Source organism: Prorops nasuta, unplaced genomic scaffold (genome assembly GCF_024137725.1).
Source record: "Prorops nasuta isolate Cenicafe-Biocafe unplaced genomic scaffold, Cenicafe_Pnas_1.2 PNAS00015, whole genome shotgun sequence".
Taxonomy (NCBI): domain Eukaryota; kingdom Metazoa; phylum Arthropoda; class Insecta; order Hymenoptera; family Bethylidae; genus Prorops; species Prorops nasuta.
This window is the reverse complement of record NW_027116812.1, coordinates 4,379,495-4,397,398: the sequence shown is the minus strand read 5'-3', so window position 1 is coordinate 4,397,398 and position 17,904 is coordinate 4,379,495. Positions and strand designations below refer to the sequence as shown.

At 33.1% G+C, this 17,904-nt stretch overlaps 4 protein-coding genes across 11 annotated transcripts; 2 read left to right on the top strand and 2 right to left on the bottom strand.

Annotated features, from left to right (window-relative positions):
* The first annotated feature begins 139 nt into the window (after positions 1-139).
* On the top strand, positions 140-2,083 carry Arl1 (ADP ribosylation factor-like 1). Its single transcript, XM_066736741.1, has 5 exons — positions 140-284; positions 409-508; positions 664-780; positions 846-957; positions 1,045-2,083. Exons 1-5 carry the CDS (start codon positions 281-283, stop codon positions 1,252-1,254), a joined length of 543 nt encoding a protein of 180 aa, XP_066592838.1. The 5' UTR covers positions 140-280; the 3' UTR covers positions 1,255-2,083.
* DNApol-delta (DNA polymerase delta) lies at positions 1,758-6,727 on the bottom strand. Its single transcript, XM_066736722.1, has 14 exons — positions 6,589-6,727; positions 6,402-6,476; positions 6,127-6,235; positions 5,933-6,047; positions 5,646-5,818; positions 5,310-5,572; positions 4,999-5,225; positions 4,751-4,917; positions 4,424-4,669; positions 4,044-4,346; positions 3,488-3,958; positions 3,011-3,417; positions 2,286-2,939; positions 1,758-2,203 (listed from the first exon to the last, which is right to left on the bottom strand). Exons 2-14 carry the CDS (start codon positions 6,446-6,448, stop codon positions 2,107-2,109), a joined length of 3,279 nt encoding a protein of 1,092 aa, XP_066592819.1. The 5' UTR covers positions 6,449-6,476; positions 6,589-6,727; the 3' UTR covers positions 1,758-2,106.
* A 350-nt stretch (positions 6,728-7,077) lies between these two features.
* On the top strand, positions 7,078-11,757 carry LOC136779242 (galactokinase-like). Of its 8 annotated transcripts, none has more exons than XM_066736732.1 (7): positions 7,078-7,217; positions 7,795-8,089; positions 8,505-8,688; positions 8,744-8,883; positions 8,946-9,243; positions 9,305-9,626; positions 9,703-11,757. In XM_066736732.1, the coding sequence occupies exons 2-7, from the start codon at positions 7,928-7,930 to the stop codon at positions 9,776-9,778; spliced, it is 1,182 nt and encodes a 393-aa protein (XP_066592829.1). In that variant the 5' UTR covers positions 7,078-7,217; positions 7,795-7,927; the 3' UTR covers positions 9,779-11,757. The 8 variants fall into 8 exon arrangements, with proteins under 8 accessions (XP_066592829.1, XP_066592827.1, XP_066592828.1 ...); XM_066736730.1 differs by lacking the exon at positions 7,078-7,217 and adding an exon at positions 7,346-7,484; XM_066736731.1 differs by lacking the exon at positions 7,078-7,217 and adding an exon at positions 7,499-7,670.
* Positions 11,240-17,730, bottom strand: LOC136779241 (sodium-independent sulfate anion transporter-like). The gene is made up of 12 exons (XM_066736726.1): positions 17,559-17,730; positions 16,123-16,541; positions 15,085-15,498; positions 13,851-14,086; positions 13,534-13,735; positions 13,108-13,328; positions 12,678-13,023; positions 12,280-12,582; positions 12,034-12,179; positions 11,770-11,940; positions 11,512-11,665; positions 11,240-11,378 (listed from the first exon to the last, which is right to left on the bottom strand). Exons 3-12 carry the CDS (start codon positions 15,254-15,256, stop codon positions 11,338-11,340), a joined length of 1,992 nt encoding a protein of 663 aa, XP_066592823.1. The 5' UTR covers positions 15,257-15,498; positions 16,123-16,541; positions 17,559-17,730; the 3' UTR covers positions 11,240-11,337.
* Between the last annotated feature and the right edge of the window lie 174 nt (positions 17,731-17,904).

Genomic DNA, 17,904 nt, shown 5'->3' with positions numbered 1-17,904 from the left:
TAATTTGGCTAAAACTTGTTCAGTTTTTAAGAATTTACCTCGTTATAATTTAATTTTTTGCGCTCTTGTTGGTATTGTTTCAATACAATGTGTTAAATGTACCAAACTTCATATATAAGTATATACATTAATCAGTGATATATTCATATATTTCATTGATACATTTGTAATCGTGTTAGTGCGGACTCGGCAAAGTGTGCTTGCAATCATTACGTTTTTTTAGTTATCGATTCTGACAATAAACGATATTTTATGATTTGATTATTATAATATAATCATTATGGGTAAGTTTTGACATATTGTCTTTTATTCTTAAACAAATACTTTATAAAAGGAACGAGACAATTGTCGTGTGGTATGTTGTATACTCTAAAATAATCAGTGAAATTTTAATATATTTTTTGCCAGGTGGGCTATTAAGTTATTTTCGCAATTTGCTGGGTAGCCGTGAAATGCGAATACTAATCTTAGGTCTAGATGGAGCAGGGAAAACTACAATTTTGTACAGGTATGCTGAAAAAGAAAATTAACAATCTGTTTGCTACCAATTACCTGTGTTTACATTTTCACAATATATGCAGAAGATAAATATAAGGGTAGATAGTGTCTGGTTAAGTCGCACTCATTTGATAGTAATATACTTAATTTTTTAATTTATAATAGGCTACAGGTTGGTGAAGTCGTAACAACAATACCTACAATAGGATTCAATGTAGAACAGGTTACTTATAAAAATTTAAAATTACAAGTGTGGGATCTTGGTGGACAAACAAGTATAAGGTAAGCATTAAAGTCTAAAAAGTATTCTTTGAGAGTCAATACTTATTCCGTAAAAACTATTCCAGACCATATTGGAGATGTTATTATTCAAATACAGATGCAATCATTTATGTAGTAGACTCTGCTGATCGCGATAGGATAGGTATATCTAAAGATGAACTAATATATATGTTAAGGGTGAGTGATAATTATGATTTACCATAGCATTTTATTACACTATCATATTTTGCAATGTTTAACAAACTTGTGTATGTTTAATCAAAGGAAGAAGAACTTCAAAGTGCAATCTTGGTAGTACTTGCAAACAAACAAGATATGGCAGGATGTTTAAGTGTAGCTGAGGTACATCAAGCTCTTGGTCTGGATGCCCTTAAAAACAGAACTTTCCAAATTTTTAAAACATCTGCGAAAAAGGGAGAAGGTCTTGATCAAGCAATGGATTGGTTGTCAAATGCCCTGCAAAATCGAAAATGATTGATATTCCAAACATTCTTAAAATGAGCCTTATTCAAAGACTAGTCACTGGACTGTCACTACCTGTGTTCTAATAGAATACAGATAATTTTAATTGTTTATTTATGGATTTTCCTAATATTTGGTGCAAATGTGTTATTTGTATGCCCTGTTTACCAACAAAACTTAATTTAGTTTGGAGAACAAAGAGTGCTATTGATATGAAAATGTCACTTATTTATGTAGCACTTTTATCAAGCCAAAATAGGAAAACCAATACAGAGGATTAGCTGATGTGTATAAATTGTGGCATTAACAATTAAGTTATTTTTTAATTTTGCAAGGGATCACAGTGATCAAACATCTTATTAGATAATCATTTAATGATTTTTTGTATTATGCAAATTATTAATAAAAAGAACTTTCAATTTCATTCCTATAAGTTGCTAGTGGATTCTGTCTATGTTCAACTGTTATAAAAAAATGCATTGAATAAATTTTGTACTAATACAAGGCCACAATACTTCATATTTAAAAACGGTATACATTTTATTAATAATAATTACTTTAATTACATTATGAATAAATTTAAGTTGAATCGCTTTATATCTTACATCAATTAGAAGTTGAATAGGTCTGCTGAGCAAAGTTACTTTCAAGTACAATGATGAGACTTAACAGCACTGATTAAAAAAGTACTAGGTTAAACAAAAACTATCATCAACAGTTTTTTAAATATTTTAAGCTAATATATTACAAATTTTAAAATGTAGTTTTTATTACTTTTCATAAAATACTATGATACTTGTGCAAAAATAAAGATTTATGAACTTTTTAACTAGCAATGGATTGAATTTATTAGATTTCGTTCAACTACCATTGTGGTACACCAAATCGTTCAATGCGCTTCCTATGTGTATCCAAATCCATTCGAACTTTGGTTCTCATATAAAATATAGGACAATCACGGCTGTAAACATATTAAGCACATATGTCTTTAAAGAAGACAGTTTTAATTTATAGAGAAATTCATACTGTATCACATTTATTACCTCGTACACAGAATCTCTTGATGAAGACTACCCTGGCATCTTTGACATTCTGTCCATAATCTACAAAATTTCTCTTCCAGTTTTCTGCCAGTGTAAACTTCATTTATATATAGCTCAGCTTCTTTTTCTTCGCAGTATTGACAGAGAGGCAATTTTTCTCTGTCTTGTGGCAAGACTGATTTGCAGCCTAAGCAAGTTTCCTTTTTACGGGTAAAAGCACTTAAAGCCCCTACGCGAGACGTTGCTATGGATTTTGTACGCGTATGATCTCCTTTCAACAATAGGGATTCTGCCTTGTCTCCCAGAATAGGCTCGAATATTCTTATAAGTGGTTTTGAAAGCTGATTCTCCAAATAATATGTAGTATCTATAGGAATATTATTTTGCAACACGTATATAGGATCTTCTCCCCTTTCATAAGCTGGAGTTCCTTTAGCACCTTTGATAAAAACAAATGGAACTCGATCACCTAATTTAGGAGCTGTACCAGGATCTCTTTTCTTCAGTTTTGCTGCTAATTCAACGTGAATTTGCTTTGCCGTATAGTCAGTCTTTGATAGCTCCTTTGTAACAACTAATTGTGATATATCAATACGATTGCATAAAAGATCACTTATCACCTGTTTAGCATATTCAACAGCATCGTCCGGATTTCTAAAATGAGCCATAAATATTTAGAAACCACATATTTTTATAATTATTTTTCTAATATTATATATATTTACCGTTGAATAAGTAGTTTTTGAAGACACTTGTTCATCATATTGGCCACCAGTGGACAATTGTCTCTTCTTACAGTTTCTAAGCCTTTACAGTCCATTTTGTCATATTTATTCGGATTAGTAAAGTATAATCCCGCATATCGTTTCTTATTAATTAGTAGATATGGGAAATATACTTTTTCGAATTCCAATTTAATTGGCTTAATAAATTTTGACGAGACAAATTCCGCAGCCTCTTGGCCTAACTTCATTGCCTCTGCCACAGTTTTTACGCCAAACTTAACCATTACAGAATCAGTATCACCGTATATTACAGTAGCATCATTTTCGTAGCCGTTAGATTTGCAATACTGCTTTTCCACTTCGTGCTTTGTTGTTTCTATCATGGTGCGACCATAAGCGGTAACGCTCTGCAATAATTTACTTATTTTATCGATTATATAATTAACATAGGGTACTAAATATAATGGTCGAACTTACAGCAGATATCTCTAAACATGGTAGTTTTCCTACTTGAGCTCCAGTAAATCCATATACAGAATTTGCAGACACTTTTAAAGCCAACTGCCTACCATCCAATACTTTCTTTCTCAGCGAATCAGTTTCCAATTTCAGATCACTTTTGGCTTTTTTTCTGGCAAAAAGTAAATCTTCTAAAATTTCCGGTAAGATACCTTTCCTGACAGAAGACTTAACGAACATTGAGTCGCTTGGAGTCTTTGTAACTTTCTCATCCGGAATCTGATACAATTTTTGTTTCTCAAAACTTAACAATGTTGTATAACATAAATTATGAGCCATTATAATACTAGGATATAGAGAGCTGAAATCTAATGTAGCTATAGGATCGTTATAATAGCCTCGTTTTGGTTCTATTACAGTAGCTCCTTCAAATTGTTCATCACTTCCGTGGCTGTGATGCTCTGGCATAAGAAAATCCTTTTGCCGAGACTATACGGGAAAGTTTAAACTTTATATTATAGAGAAATATATTTTTCAGATTTTAAAGTTGTATTATTTCAGAACTTAAACGTACCTTGCGCAGAAGCTGAGAAACAACTTTAATTTGTTGACCGCGTGTTAATAAGCTAGTTATTGAAACACCTGTTACCCTAGCCATTTCCATGTAAATAATAATGCACATCAATTTATCTAAAAGTCTTAAAGGTAGATATGCATCTTTTAAGCAATATACTGCAAGACGTCTGCGCGTTTGTTCATCTCCATTTTGTAATTCTGTGATGATGCTATGATGAACGTCTTCTTTCTGTTCTTGTAAGAAATGATAAGAAACAGCATTCAAAGTATAAGATCTTAACTTATAATCCCGTATTAGAACCTGCAGAAGAGATCTTATATCAATATAATATTTTTAACTTATGGTAACAATATATAAGAATTATTTTGTGTACATACAAGATATAAATCAAATGGAACTCTTCCTTCAAAATTGACAGATTTAATTTCACGTCGCCCTAATTGTTTACTTTGCAATGTTTTAATTTTAACCAATGATTTCACATTTTTTATTCTTCCTAGAAAATTAAAATCATGAACCTTAAGATGCTGAGCACGATTAATTAAATATGGTATGTCGAAATTATTAATATTATAGCCTGTAAGAAAATCGGGATCCAATTCGCGCACAAATTCAGACCATTTCTAAAAAATTACATATATGTTAATTATAATTGAAATAATGCATTTTTGGATATAATTATTCACATAGCTTGTTATTCACACCTTCAACAATTCGCTCTCTGTTTGACAGCTTATCACATGGCTTCCAACAATAGGTGCACATGTTTTTAGAGTAAATATGTTTCTTATAAATGGTTCTGATTCTCCCTGTCTCACTGCCATATTTGCAATTTGTATCACAGGATCCTTATCTGGCTCAGGAAAAATACCTAAAAGAAGAACATATGAATAAGTTTATTCTATTTTTTATTGAATTAATTTCCCATTTGAAATAACAGTTGCTTCATTACCTAAACGGCCAGCACATTCAATATCAAAACTTAATATTCTAAAAGGAGCAACTTTAGACCACTCTCCTTCTGGCTCATACGCGATAAAATCATCCCATGCTATGTCCACTTCCAACTGGCATCTTGTAGTTACTGCTAAAGAATGTCCAAATTGTCCTCGTAATTTCCACTTACCCGGACGTAGTTCAACCCATGAGCAGCCAACCAAGCCTGTATCTACCATGAATCTGATGAAAAAAATTATACAATTACGCATCTCTTTATTATGTTAATTTCATGCAAAACTAAAAAATGAAAATAAGTATAATTACCTGATATCAAAATCAATGTTCCCTTCAAATATCTTATAGACATGATTCCTAAAAGTAGGATAGACTTCCATTTTTTCAAGTAATCTTTTGCATGGTGCAGTTAATTTTGCCAAAGGAAGAGTAATTTTTATAAACTTTATTGTTTCGTCTCCTGAGTAGCCATACAAAGACTGTTTTTCTACTAATTCAACAGCCAAAACAGTTTCTTGAATATTATCTGGATTTGATCTCATATCCTTTTTTATGCAATTATCCAAAGCATCCTGGAGAACAATATATTATTCAGACATAATTCCTGACATTAATATGTAGTTTCATCACTTCAGTAATTTATACCTTAAATGGTTTACAATGAGAATCCGTAAAACCTGATGGTGCTGTTACAAATATATATGGGCAAAACCCATGGACATGACAACAAACTGAATTACCACTTTCAGTGACACCAAACATTCTCATTACTTGTACAGGTCCTATCTTACACCCTGGCATTCCAACAAGTGGTTTACCTGTAAGAAGCAAATATTTTAATAGTTAATATCATTATAATAAAAACCTTTTAATTTCTGTAACTACCTGACTACAATCTTCATTTAAAATTGAAAACTTGTTTGATACTTTACCTATATAATAGTCTATATCAATTTGCTGAAAAATTAATTCATCTTTTTCCGGATTATAAACCTTAGGCTGCGGTCTAGACCATTTAGCAAAGAAATTTGTTTGTTCAGGTCCCTTCTATAAAATATTAAAAAATTTAATATATTTCCCTTAAATAAAGCAACTTTTAAAAAACAATTTCAATATAAAAACCTACTTCCTCAGTGGTTTGAGTTGTGGTATCAAAATCATCGTCCAATCCAGTCATATTTGCTAATTCATCTTCAAATGACCCAGGAATATCATCATCAAAATTATTATGATTGCTTAACAAAAAATAAATCGAAATGTTAGAATTTTATGCTACAATAGTATTTTTTATATTTAATATTACAAATTATTCTAGACCAGTCTAAGTTCTAAAATAGCTATTTCAGGCTGTAATAATAACGATATTATATATTTTAAAAAAATATGTATATACAATATTACCTCAATTTTGGCTTTTTAACCATGAATTGTCCCGGTTTTCGATTCATTTTAAAATTCGTATTGGAGACCAAAAATCTAATCGAATAACATAAAACTGTTTTAATTATTCACAAAGAAAAGAAACTTATGTGCATCACTGTAAAACCAGAGTAAAGCCGGTAAAAGAATAAAAGTGTCTACCACTTACCAGTCACTACAACCCCTTATGCTTTTCGTAATTTCTAATAAAAACTATTAAAAACAGGCGCGAAAATCGTAGTACAAGAGCAACAAAAGATTACCATGTTAACCACGAAGTAGATGGCCCGTATAGAAATAGAAAGTCAAAAATCAGAAAAGCTGACAAAATGACAACTAGCGCCCATCGGTAAATTTTCAGACGAGTAAGTGCTTCAGTCAGTGCTGTCAAATAATCTACTAATATCCTAAACATGTGTTCTAATGTTAGAAAAACACTCTACAAATCTGTAAAGATATGGAAACCACTTTTGTTTCGTTATTTTGCATTGTTGTTTTTCTCATTTATTTATAGGAATTGAAATTTGAATTTTTCATGAGGCTTTTCGTTTTATCAAAAACCTTGATCAATAACCTCTTGGTCTTCTGAATTTATATCAATTGAGCATGATTAGCGCTAAATTAAGTAAACAATGAATTAATTGAGTTATAACATTTGTAACAACTACAACTATTAACTTTTTATACATTTTCAACTACCCAGTGGCCGGTGGGCCACCTGACACCTGACCTGACACAGCCGCTTGACGATCAGAATATTCAGAATACGTAGGAGCCATAGGAGTGTCATAACCCTGCGTATGTACCCTGCGCTTGACCCAGCTCGACCTTACGTACCTTAAGACAGCAAGGACCCAATGACCCATGCACATTGCACATTACCATTTATCATTCCCAACCCACTGACCTACACCGACCGGCCAATACACATATAAATGTATCTATATATAATCTAATGTACATACATATGACTCTATTTGGTATATGCACACCTATACAGTGACATTACGTTAAGGATGTGTGGTGATACATATTGCACATGCATAATATTAGCGCTAACTATCGGTAAGTTTTGTCATTTTGATCCGACTTTTTGCTTCGTTTATATATGCAGTACATTCGTTACATTTTCACATAACTATCGATGAGCAGATTTACAGTGTTTGCACTTGTTCCCAATAGTGGCAATAGTTCCCATTCCCCAAAATCCTAATCGTTATAGATAAAAGGGTAGTCGTCAACAGTCAACAGGTTGTTTGACTAGTCGGTCATATCACATATAGATACAAGTATATGTATGAATAGTGCGATTATAAATTTTTACCAGTTTATTGGTAAATGTGTAATGTGTAATAAACTATTTTTAATTTTTCAGTAAGTGAAACATGATCAGTGCTTTGTCGTTAATTTTTTTGTGCAAAGATTTATATTCATCACTTCACTAAGCAAAAGGGCAAAAATCTTTATTTTAACAACAATTACAACAAGAGAAGACAAAACTTATTACAATGGCAGCTACAATTCCTGATGCAAGCACTGTGCAAAAACAAGCTTCTGAGGCTTTCTTGCAAGAATTTGGCGAAAATGCGACAATTTGTGCTTATGCGCCTGGTCGAGTAAATTTAATCGGTGAACATACTGATTATAACGAAGGTTTTGTATTGCCTATGGTAAATTCCTATTATTATTTTTTTTTAATTCGTGCTACCATTATTTTTTAATCAGTTTTTATTGGAACAACTGATTCTTATCTGACATTAGAATGGTCAGATTATTACATAATTATTGATATGTTAGTATGCTTTTTGAAATTAACACGCGATAATGGTAATTTGTGATCGAACTAATAATCGAAATTTCGATAATGAATTCAAACGGAGTGATTCGATTGTTCGAACTTGTGTTTAGTAAACTTGGTAGTTATTTAATTTATTTATATATTGTATTTCATCAAACCTGGCTTTCTGTGCTAGTTCATATTTAAAGATATATTTTTATGTTCTTAAAATTTTCTATTTATGTTTATTTGCTTTTTTTAACTTATAAACAATTATAAAATCTTATTTTAGTTTTCACTTATTATAGGCATTACCCATGGTAACCATCATTGTTGGAAAACCCAATAATACCAAAAAATGTAAAATAATTTCATTAAATAATAATATTAATTCAAACTGTGCTGAGTTTGATGTAAGTGATCATACCAATTTGAGTACTGGAGAGCCTAAATGGGCAAATTATATAAAAGGATGTATTGCATTTTTTCCTAGTAAGTATTTATGTTTTAATTTTAAAAAAATATATGTATAGCAAAATATTTTTAGGTGAAATATCAGGTTTTGATGCTGTAATTTGCTCTTCAGTACCAGTAGGCTCTGGTTTGAGTAGTTCTGCTGCATTAGAAGTTGCAATGTATACTTTTCTTGAAATATTATGCAATAAAACTAGTGATCCAATAGATAAGGTAATATCATGTTTTTCATTTTTCTAGATAAATGGTATTTAAAGCTTAATCATTATTACTAGGCATTGGCATGCCAAAAAGCTGAACATGATTTTGCTGGAGTTCCCTGTGGAATAATGGATCAATTTATATCTGTAATGGGTAAAGAAGGTTGTGCATTATTGCTAGACTGCAAAGACTTGACTACAACACAAATACCTATGAAACAAATGGATGATTATTGTTTCCTCATAACTAATTCAAATACTCCGCATAAGCTCAGCTCTAGTGCTTATAGTGAACGCTGTAATTGCTGCTATGAAATTGCTAGAATGTTAAATAGAAAAAGCCTTCGGGAAGTCACACTAAACGAAATTGAAGGTATAAAATAATACTGTTATATGATTAAACAAAACTTCTAACAGCTTCTTTTATTCCCCAGCATTAAAAAAGAAAAATGTATCAGAAATATCCCTAAGAAGAGCACATCATGTGGTTACAGAAATCCAAAGGACTGTTGATGCAGCAAAAGCTTTATTAATTGATGATTTTTTAAAGTTTGGTGAACTGATGAATGAAAGCCACAATTCTTTACGCGATGATTACGAAGTCTCATCGGATGAACTTAACGTATTAGTTTCATCTGCTCGAAAAGTCAAAGGTGTCTTGGGTAGTCGTTTAACTGGAGCAGGTTTCGGTGGTTGCACAGTTACCCTGTTAAAAAAGGATGCCGTCGACCATGTTATTCAAGAAATAAAAACAACGTAGGTTTAAATCTTCTAGTTTAATTTGTAATGATTTTAAGTAGCTATGAAATTTTAATCTTAATTATTTTCAAAGATATACTGGAGCTCCTGATTTTTACATAGCAATACCAAGCGAGGGTGCCGGACAAATGAAATCGAGCCTTTTGTGATGGAAGATTATTTTCTTTATTATATAAAACAGGAACGATTAAAAAAATATCTCACAAGCTTATTATATTCTACACAGAGTAAGGCAAAAGTATGGAACCAGTCTTAAATTTTGAAAACTAAGGGTTGCAGAAAAATTTTTTCAATTCTAGAACCTTAAACTATTACTGTAAAACAAATACCTCACTCTAAGGTATTCTATATCATATAACTTTCATATGTCCTGTATAAGAATTTCTCATTGCTTTAAAAAAATTTTTCTTTTCAAATAAAGGAAAATCGATTTTTTGTTGGTATTAATGTAGGTTCAATCTGTCTTTATGAAAAATGAAAGGATGACAACAAATTTATTTATGCAACTTCAAAAATGTACTTAGGGTATAGTATACCTTACAATGGGGTCCTAAGATTTTGTTATATTGTTATATGAAATGGGTCCGTGATTTGGTCCTAAAGTTACAGAATAATTTGTAGTATTGCTAAAAATTTATCGGTTAGTGTAACCTTGAATGAAGTTTGAAGGTCATGTTAAGTTAAATTTATTTTTTTAAATGGGACCAGCTATTTATTTTATATATTCTTGTGACTAATTTCAATCCTTTTTTAACACACTTAAATTTATCATTGCATCCAATCGCTCTCTAGATATTTAGATTGGAAAGTATAAGTAGGTGAGTGACTTATTTATGTGTATACGTGTACCAGTAGCGCATACTGCTTCAGAGAAATCCACAAGTATATGCAGTTTCAAATTAGAATACCTAATGAATGAGTGGATGAAATGATAAATTCAGAAGTGTTTTAGAAAGGTTTTGGAATAAACTATTAGAATGTGCAATAAAATATAGGGAGTCAAATTTAACAAATTTAAGGTGACCTTTACATGACTTTCAAACCTCCACCGAAGGTTTCACCAAAGATATTGGGTTTGTTTCTTTTAGCAAAAAGTTATTATAATTGTTGCAATATCAACTAATACAATGGATAAAGACCGAAAGACTAAAATTGTAGAAAGTGTAAGAAATGTAATTAACATGAACAAATTTACTATGTGGTAGATTTTTAGAAGTACTAGAAATTACTTTTTAATAATATTTTCACTACACCTTTAATTTTTGAAATCTTAAACCGAATCTCTATTTTTGCCTCATCCTGTATAATATATATGTATAAATATGTACACTATATAAGACTATGTAAAGTTCATATATATTTGCTTAATTATTTTGCAGTATTTGCATAGATATAAATATAATTTTCTATTTTATAATGGGTGCATTCAGCTTTGACAACAGTTGCGGAATTGTTGAGTAATTCTTTTCAAACTCCTACTTCTATTGGCTAAAATTATAGGATCTAAGAGTAATAGCCAATAGTATACACCGCCCCCTCAACAGTTGACTGGGCTGAATGCATCCAATAATACCTTGGAAGAATTTTCATGCACTATCGCGATGCTATATGTATACCTTGTGGTTACATACAGTAGGCTATATAATACTGCAGCTTTATCAAAGGAATTGGCAGGCAAAGCGAATAATGACAGTGAGATCAGATATGTCTAATATCTGTTAGCGTTGTTCCTTGCAGAATATGAAATCTCTATAACAAAAAAAAAGGAAGTAATTTAAGATTCAAGATGAATGATTGAAGAAAAACTGTACAAAATTAGATAACATTTTCCGTTACTGCAATAGCAATTATCATTAAACCAAAGCGTCATCATAGTGATTACCTTTGAGATATTCATTAAGATCGTTTTCATTAGTGCTGCATTTTAATTCGGATGGTTTGACTCCTTTAAAGATTCGTACAACGCTTGGCTTTAGGTTGTGAAAAATCAGCGGTTGGTCGCGCCTTGAAAAATCCTCTACTAAGCTTTTGATACCCTAAAGAGAGTAAAGGGAAGAAAATATTGATCATAGCAATTTTACTGATGCGGTTGATAGGAATTTTACAATAAATAATTAAATAAACATATAAGTTTAATAACCTTTGCAGCGGTGTAATCAGCTGCTTGTATATGAGTGGAATCAATCACAACAGGCATCTCTGTTCCTTGTTTCATTCCTTGCTTACTAATGACATTCCTCACATATTCGACACCAGGAAAAGACAAGCTCCTATCAGGAGTTATAACCAAGTACTCGTAACCACCCGTACTCTAAAAACAAATACAAATTGTATTTAAATAAAATTTTTCCTTGGAACAAATTGGAATTCACGACTGAGAAATGAATTCTCAGGTATAACTTACTGTTGCTTTCTGTACTCGTAAAGTGGGTCTAGCCGATGCGTAGAGCAAGAAAAGCAGATTCGTGCCGATTCCAATCACAATACCTAGTTCCAATCTTATGAAAAGGCAGCATAAGAATGTCGTAACTGCAGGTATCAGATCAATTTCTGAAAGTTCAACGTACTTGTTTGGTAACCGTACGAAAATTGTCCCGAATACCGGTATTCATATTATTTATAAGAAAAAAAGCAAAAAAATAAATTTTACTTTTGGTTTGCCACATTGGTTTAACGACTTGAAATTCAACCATGAAGACAACTGCTGCTATTATGACAGCTGCTAATGCAGCTTTGGGAATATAGTAGAGATAAGGGGTGAGGAACTGAAGGGACATCAGTACCAGCAGACCCGTATAAACACCCCCAAGAGTAGTTTTTACCCCAGAGGAATGGTTGACTGCACCTCGACTTAGGCCACCACTCACGGGCATGGATTGAAAAAATGCAGAAACAACATTGCAGGCCCCCAGTGCTAGCATTTCCTGCGTTGCGTCTATAGTTTTCCCATCATCTATTACATATAAGTCCACCATTACGCGACTTATTCCTCAAAATAAAAAAGGAAAGTCTGATATACAAGGATGACTAATAAAAGTTGAGGCTTACAGAAAACTTTAGCTATCGATATGCTTTCCAAAAGGCTGAGGAGAGGAATGATGAGACAACCAGAACCCAAAGCAGAGGCAAGATCGAAGAAATCATAAGTGGTGTTGAAAATTTGTGCGTGAAACGGTGGAATTTTGAAGTCGGGAAGTCCCTGCTTTACGTGTCCCGTAAGGATTACCGGGGATGATCCCAAGTGAGCTTCCAGGAGCCAGCAGGTTATCGCACAGGCAACCACAACAAGGATATTTCTAGCTGTAGATATGAGCCATAGTAATTTGGCTACTCTTTGTTGTAATTTACTTGGAGTTTTCGAGTCTTTTGGCATCACCGGTAGATCCTTCACTTTCTGTTTGAGTAGACATCAGCAAATAAAATTTTCTACAAGGATAAAATGACAATCAGGATAAATGAAATTAGTAGGATCACCGACCCTTAAAAGTAAAAGGGCGAAGATGGAAATTACACCCAGCAGAGCGTCCCACAGTCGCGTTTCAGTGATTTGCTCGAAAATTGTTTTCCAAACTTCCAAGAATTTACCGCTGGATATGTTGATGCCCAGAATATCCTTGACTTGACTGGTAGCAATGATGATCGCTGCGGCTGAGGTGAATCCAACTGAGACAGGCCCAGAAATAAAATCCAGTAAGAAGCCTAAATAAGAAAACAGAAAGCTTCAATAAGATATCGTTGGACAGATCAACTGTAAATAACTGTAAAATCTCTTATGTCCTACGTTTTAGTGCTATTTACTCCAAGAATTATGTACTATCTTATTAACATTGGCGTAAATGCAACATTTTTAAATTCGTTTTTATTATTAAATATTATTATTTTATTAAATTTCCATTAATAGTACCTAATTGCAAGAGACCCATCAGCAGTGAAACGCACCCTGAGATAAAAGTGAGCAGGATTGCCATGATTGGAGGCAGTTGGGCTTTTTGCAGGGCTTCCCTCGTTAAAATTGCTGCGATTGCAGTTGGTCCAACAGGCACATCCTTGCAAGATCCGAAAATCGTGTAAACGAAGCATGCCATAAAAGACGAGTACAAACCAAACTGTCAAATAAATTTCTGAATGAATTCCGTGCGATAACGTCTTTTTCCTCTAGGCACAAATTATAGTGTAAAAAAAGAAAAATAGAAAACAAAATTTGTGTGAAGTTTCCATTACCTCCAACGAAAGCCCTGCGACATTCGCATACGCTATGGCTTGTGGTATAACGGTCAATCCTACGGTTATTCCTGCAACTATATCGCTCACAATATATGCCTTACGATATTTTGGCAACCAAGCTAAAATTGGTATCCTCTTGTAGAGCAGCTTCTTTTGGCACGATCTCTTTACTTTATCAATAAGCCATTCCGTGCTCGAGGAAAGAATTAAATTTATTCTCGAATCTCTATGATCTGAAAACAATAAAGAAATATGAGCGATTCAAGATTCTAATTACAATTTGTCAATATTTAACGACAATTCGATACGTAACACTGAGAATCCAATCAAGTGACTCATTCGGAATACAATGCAAATCAAACTAACAAATATTCAAGAAATCAAGGTCAAAGAGATGTAATAATTTTATATTACCTCTCGTTAATTTTACTATCCTTTTATCTCGCGCTATAAAATATTTATTTTTATTATCCTCCCCTCTTTTAACGACGATTTATCTCCTTTCTTTCTTTCCGCACAAACGATTTTACTTCTCTTATTTTTATCGATCATATCAATCAGAGCAGGCTTAACGAGATTACGCATACCGATATTACTCAAACAGAGCAAAAAATTCCCATTTCAATTTCACGTGAAATTTACAATTTAATTCGTTTCTAATTTACATAAAGTGTCTATTTTTTTATGAATATTATTTTAGCCAAAAAAAGAACACTGAATGAAAAGAACGTAAAGAATAAATCTTTTCGTCCTATTAGTACCAAATGTTCTTAGTGGTAAATATAAATATACCGGGTGACCAGTTAACAATGGGTGACCCAATAAATTTGTATAATGTCAATAATTAATTATAAGAAAAAAGTTCCTTACTATTTTAAAATCTAGCCCTTAACAAAAGAAGTTTATTCAGGATTAAAAATTACTTAATTCCGTATTTTTTATAATCAGCAATCCGTCGATCTTCCATTGGCCAAAATTCGCCAAAATGCTTCTCGGACCAATAAGAATCTTTGTATGAAGCAAGTTTAATCCTTAAAACCTTCTTCGATTAGGTCTACATATAAAAATAATATAAAAAGTTTTTTCATACAATTATTCGTGCTATCCTAATTTATACGTTTGTTCACGGTTAACCGGTCATCCATTATATACGTGTAGGTAAATACAGTCTTTAACAAAATCTTTAGTATCCACCGAGGACATTTGTGTTTACTGTTAGGGAAATATGTACCATCTTCGTTATCGATAGATTTGTCTGCCTTGCTGCCAGACAATTGAATGATGCTGAGTCTCGTATCGAGGTCATTGGACAGAAGATCTGAATTATTGTTGTTGAATCCGGTTAATCTAACTTCCTTAGCCGATTCCAGTGCAAAATCTTCATTAATCTTGTATTTCGACATTTTCCTTGGACGATGGCGAGCCAATCCAATCCTTTAGTATCGAAAAAACAAATTGCTCGTCCATGGAAATAATTCAGTGACCGTCAAAAGCGTATTATTCCGCATCGATGGTTATATATATATTGTCGATTGATATTATCAAATAATAATATTATTATTGCTATTATTATTCTTATCAACGATTCGTCTCTATGGTCGATGATAGTTTTCTCTCTCGAATTCTGTCGGCCCTTGAATGATACCTGCAACAAATTGATAACATTTTAATATTGTTCAATGTTATTGCACCATTTTATACGATTGTCTATTGGATTTTTATTGCAGCAGAAGATTCCTCGCGTGGTATGCAAGACAGGCAGTGATAAACTTTCTTTTATTGTTCTTTTGTTCATTTTTATCCCGAATCAGTGATCAATATATTATATAGTACATTGTTGCACGACCGCGGTTCTTGCATAACGTAGAATTTTCTAGGGAAAGAAGACAGAGGCATTACAGAAAAGCAATAAAAATCGTAAAACAATTCGTGTTACAAAAGGAAGTATGTAACGAGCAGCAGCGATATTTTAACGAGTTTTTTCCTCTTTCCTATTTTTATTACTTAAGCGCTATTGTTAAAGACCGTAACCGAAAAAAGTGCAGCTTGGTCAAGGTGTTTAATTTTGTCCATATCAGTTTATCTCGATCGATTTATTCACTGGATAATGTGTAGCGTCTATCAAAATAATATACATATATATACGTTTGTATAAACAACGGATGTGGCCAAAAGAAGGGAAGTGGAAAGATTAATTCATAAAATTGCGCGATAAGCACATTTGACACAAATGCGGTGCATGAATAAATGCTTAGAAAGGGAGACTTACCACGAGTTTTCGGTGATAACATTGGATAGCCGGACGTGCTTCATGAAGATCCAGCAGCATCGACGATGCATGTTACATTCTCGTGAAGCGGATTTTTGTCAAGCAGAAAAATTAAAATAAACCTGTTCGAGTCTCAGCAAGTCCGAAAGAAAAAACGGTTTCAATAAAGAAAGAAAAAGAAATAGAGAAAAGACCGTGACTCTTTGACAATCGGCACGACGACACGATCGACACTGTCTCTGACAGTTTCGTTTCGTTTGGTTTGGTTTGGGTGGTTTTTGCTTTTAGCCGATCGCGTTTACCCGCGCTTATTCGGCCAGTCGGACAGTCTCTCCACGAAGTCGAACTTCTCCCCTCTCGCCGCATCGCGTCGCACTTCAGTCCCAATCTTTACAATCTTTACCTCCCCCCTTTCCAATCTTCAAAACAATCCACGGTGGTAATAAGTATACTGCATTTTATGTATTATGTCATTTCGCGCGCTGCTAAATACTTTCCCACCTAATGTCTTGGCAAACATAACCTTATTACCCTCCAGCCTCAATTTTTTCTTATTCCAGTTTGTATCTTTCAATCTCAAACGATTTTTCCTAAGAATTTGGAGTATTACACGGGCGTTAATTATTGTTTATCGGTAGATGATGGGTTATGCAATAGATCGCCTCTCGAACGACTGACTAAACGACTTTTGGCTTCTGTGTAGCGATTTTCACTTAGCCATGTGTATATCTTAGCTGTTTTATCCTTGCAACTAGCTTAATCTATCATGCTCCTGAATTTTCTTAGAGTTTTAATCGTTTCGGACTAAGTTTACAATAATATATCAATTCTTCGTTGATAAATGCTAATCTTTAAAATTCGTATACTTGATCAGATAAACTATTTTTTTCGTCTAATTTAAGTAACTTTTAACAAAGTGGTAGGTATGACTATTATAACAACAATTATACCGAAAGACTACCAATGGGTCATCGCTAAACCAGAATGGATTCCAGCGGGTTAATACATGTGCTGTTTCATCTACAATGTCTCAGGACGTAAGAATAACTACTAGAGATATACAAATTATTCTTTACGATAAAATCTCATCGTTCTTCAAAATCTGCATTAGTTGCTAATTCAACCAATGAAAATTGCTAATCTCTCTTGCAATGACTCGAGACATTTTATTATCGGCTAACAAGAAAATCCTGAAAAATGCGGTGGAATCTAATCGTTTAATTCTTATCATCGAACTCATTCTTGCCGATCCAATTCGATCAGGTCTCACGATTGCGCGTGCAAACATCGTTATAATCATGGAAATAAAAAAGTTTTACCATTTGCAGCATAGAATGAAAATTTCATCTACTTTTGTCGATTTCATTTTATCGGGCTTTACATTGAATGTATCATCGCTGTAATTACACAGGCATGGTAGAGAAGAATAAGCTTACCGATTGCAGAATCAAACGAAAATCTGGTCGATTTCTTTGAATCTTGACGAGCGATGTGCTCTAAAATTCAATTGGCTTGCCATGTTATTTTATCTCTTCCGTTAGGTAACCTGTACAACGGAAGGACACGAGAATCGTTACGGATTCGCAATGAAACGGAGGACAAAGGAAGACGAATAAATGATCGGCTAAACGGTAAAAGCGTTTCTCTCGACGCGAATGCTAATTCAGCCGATTAGCAATTGACATTAGCGGGGATCGCGCACAATGCGAGTTCGTTAACACAAACTCGTAAACATAGATGGCACAAGTTCTTTCCTACCGCTAAGAATGACAGTGACAATCG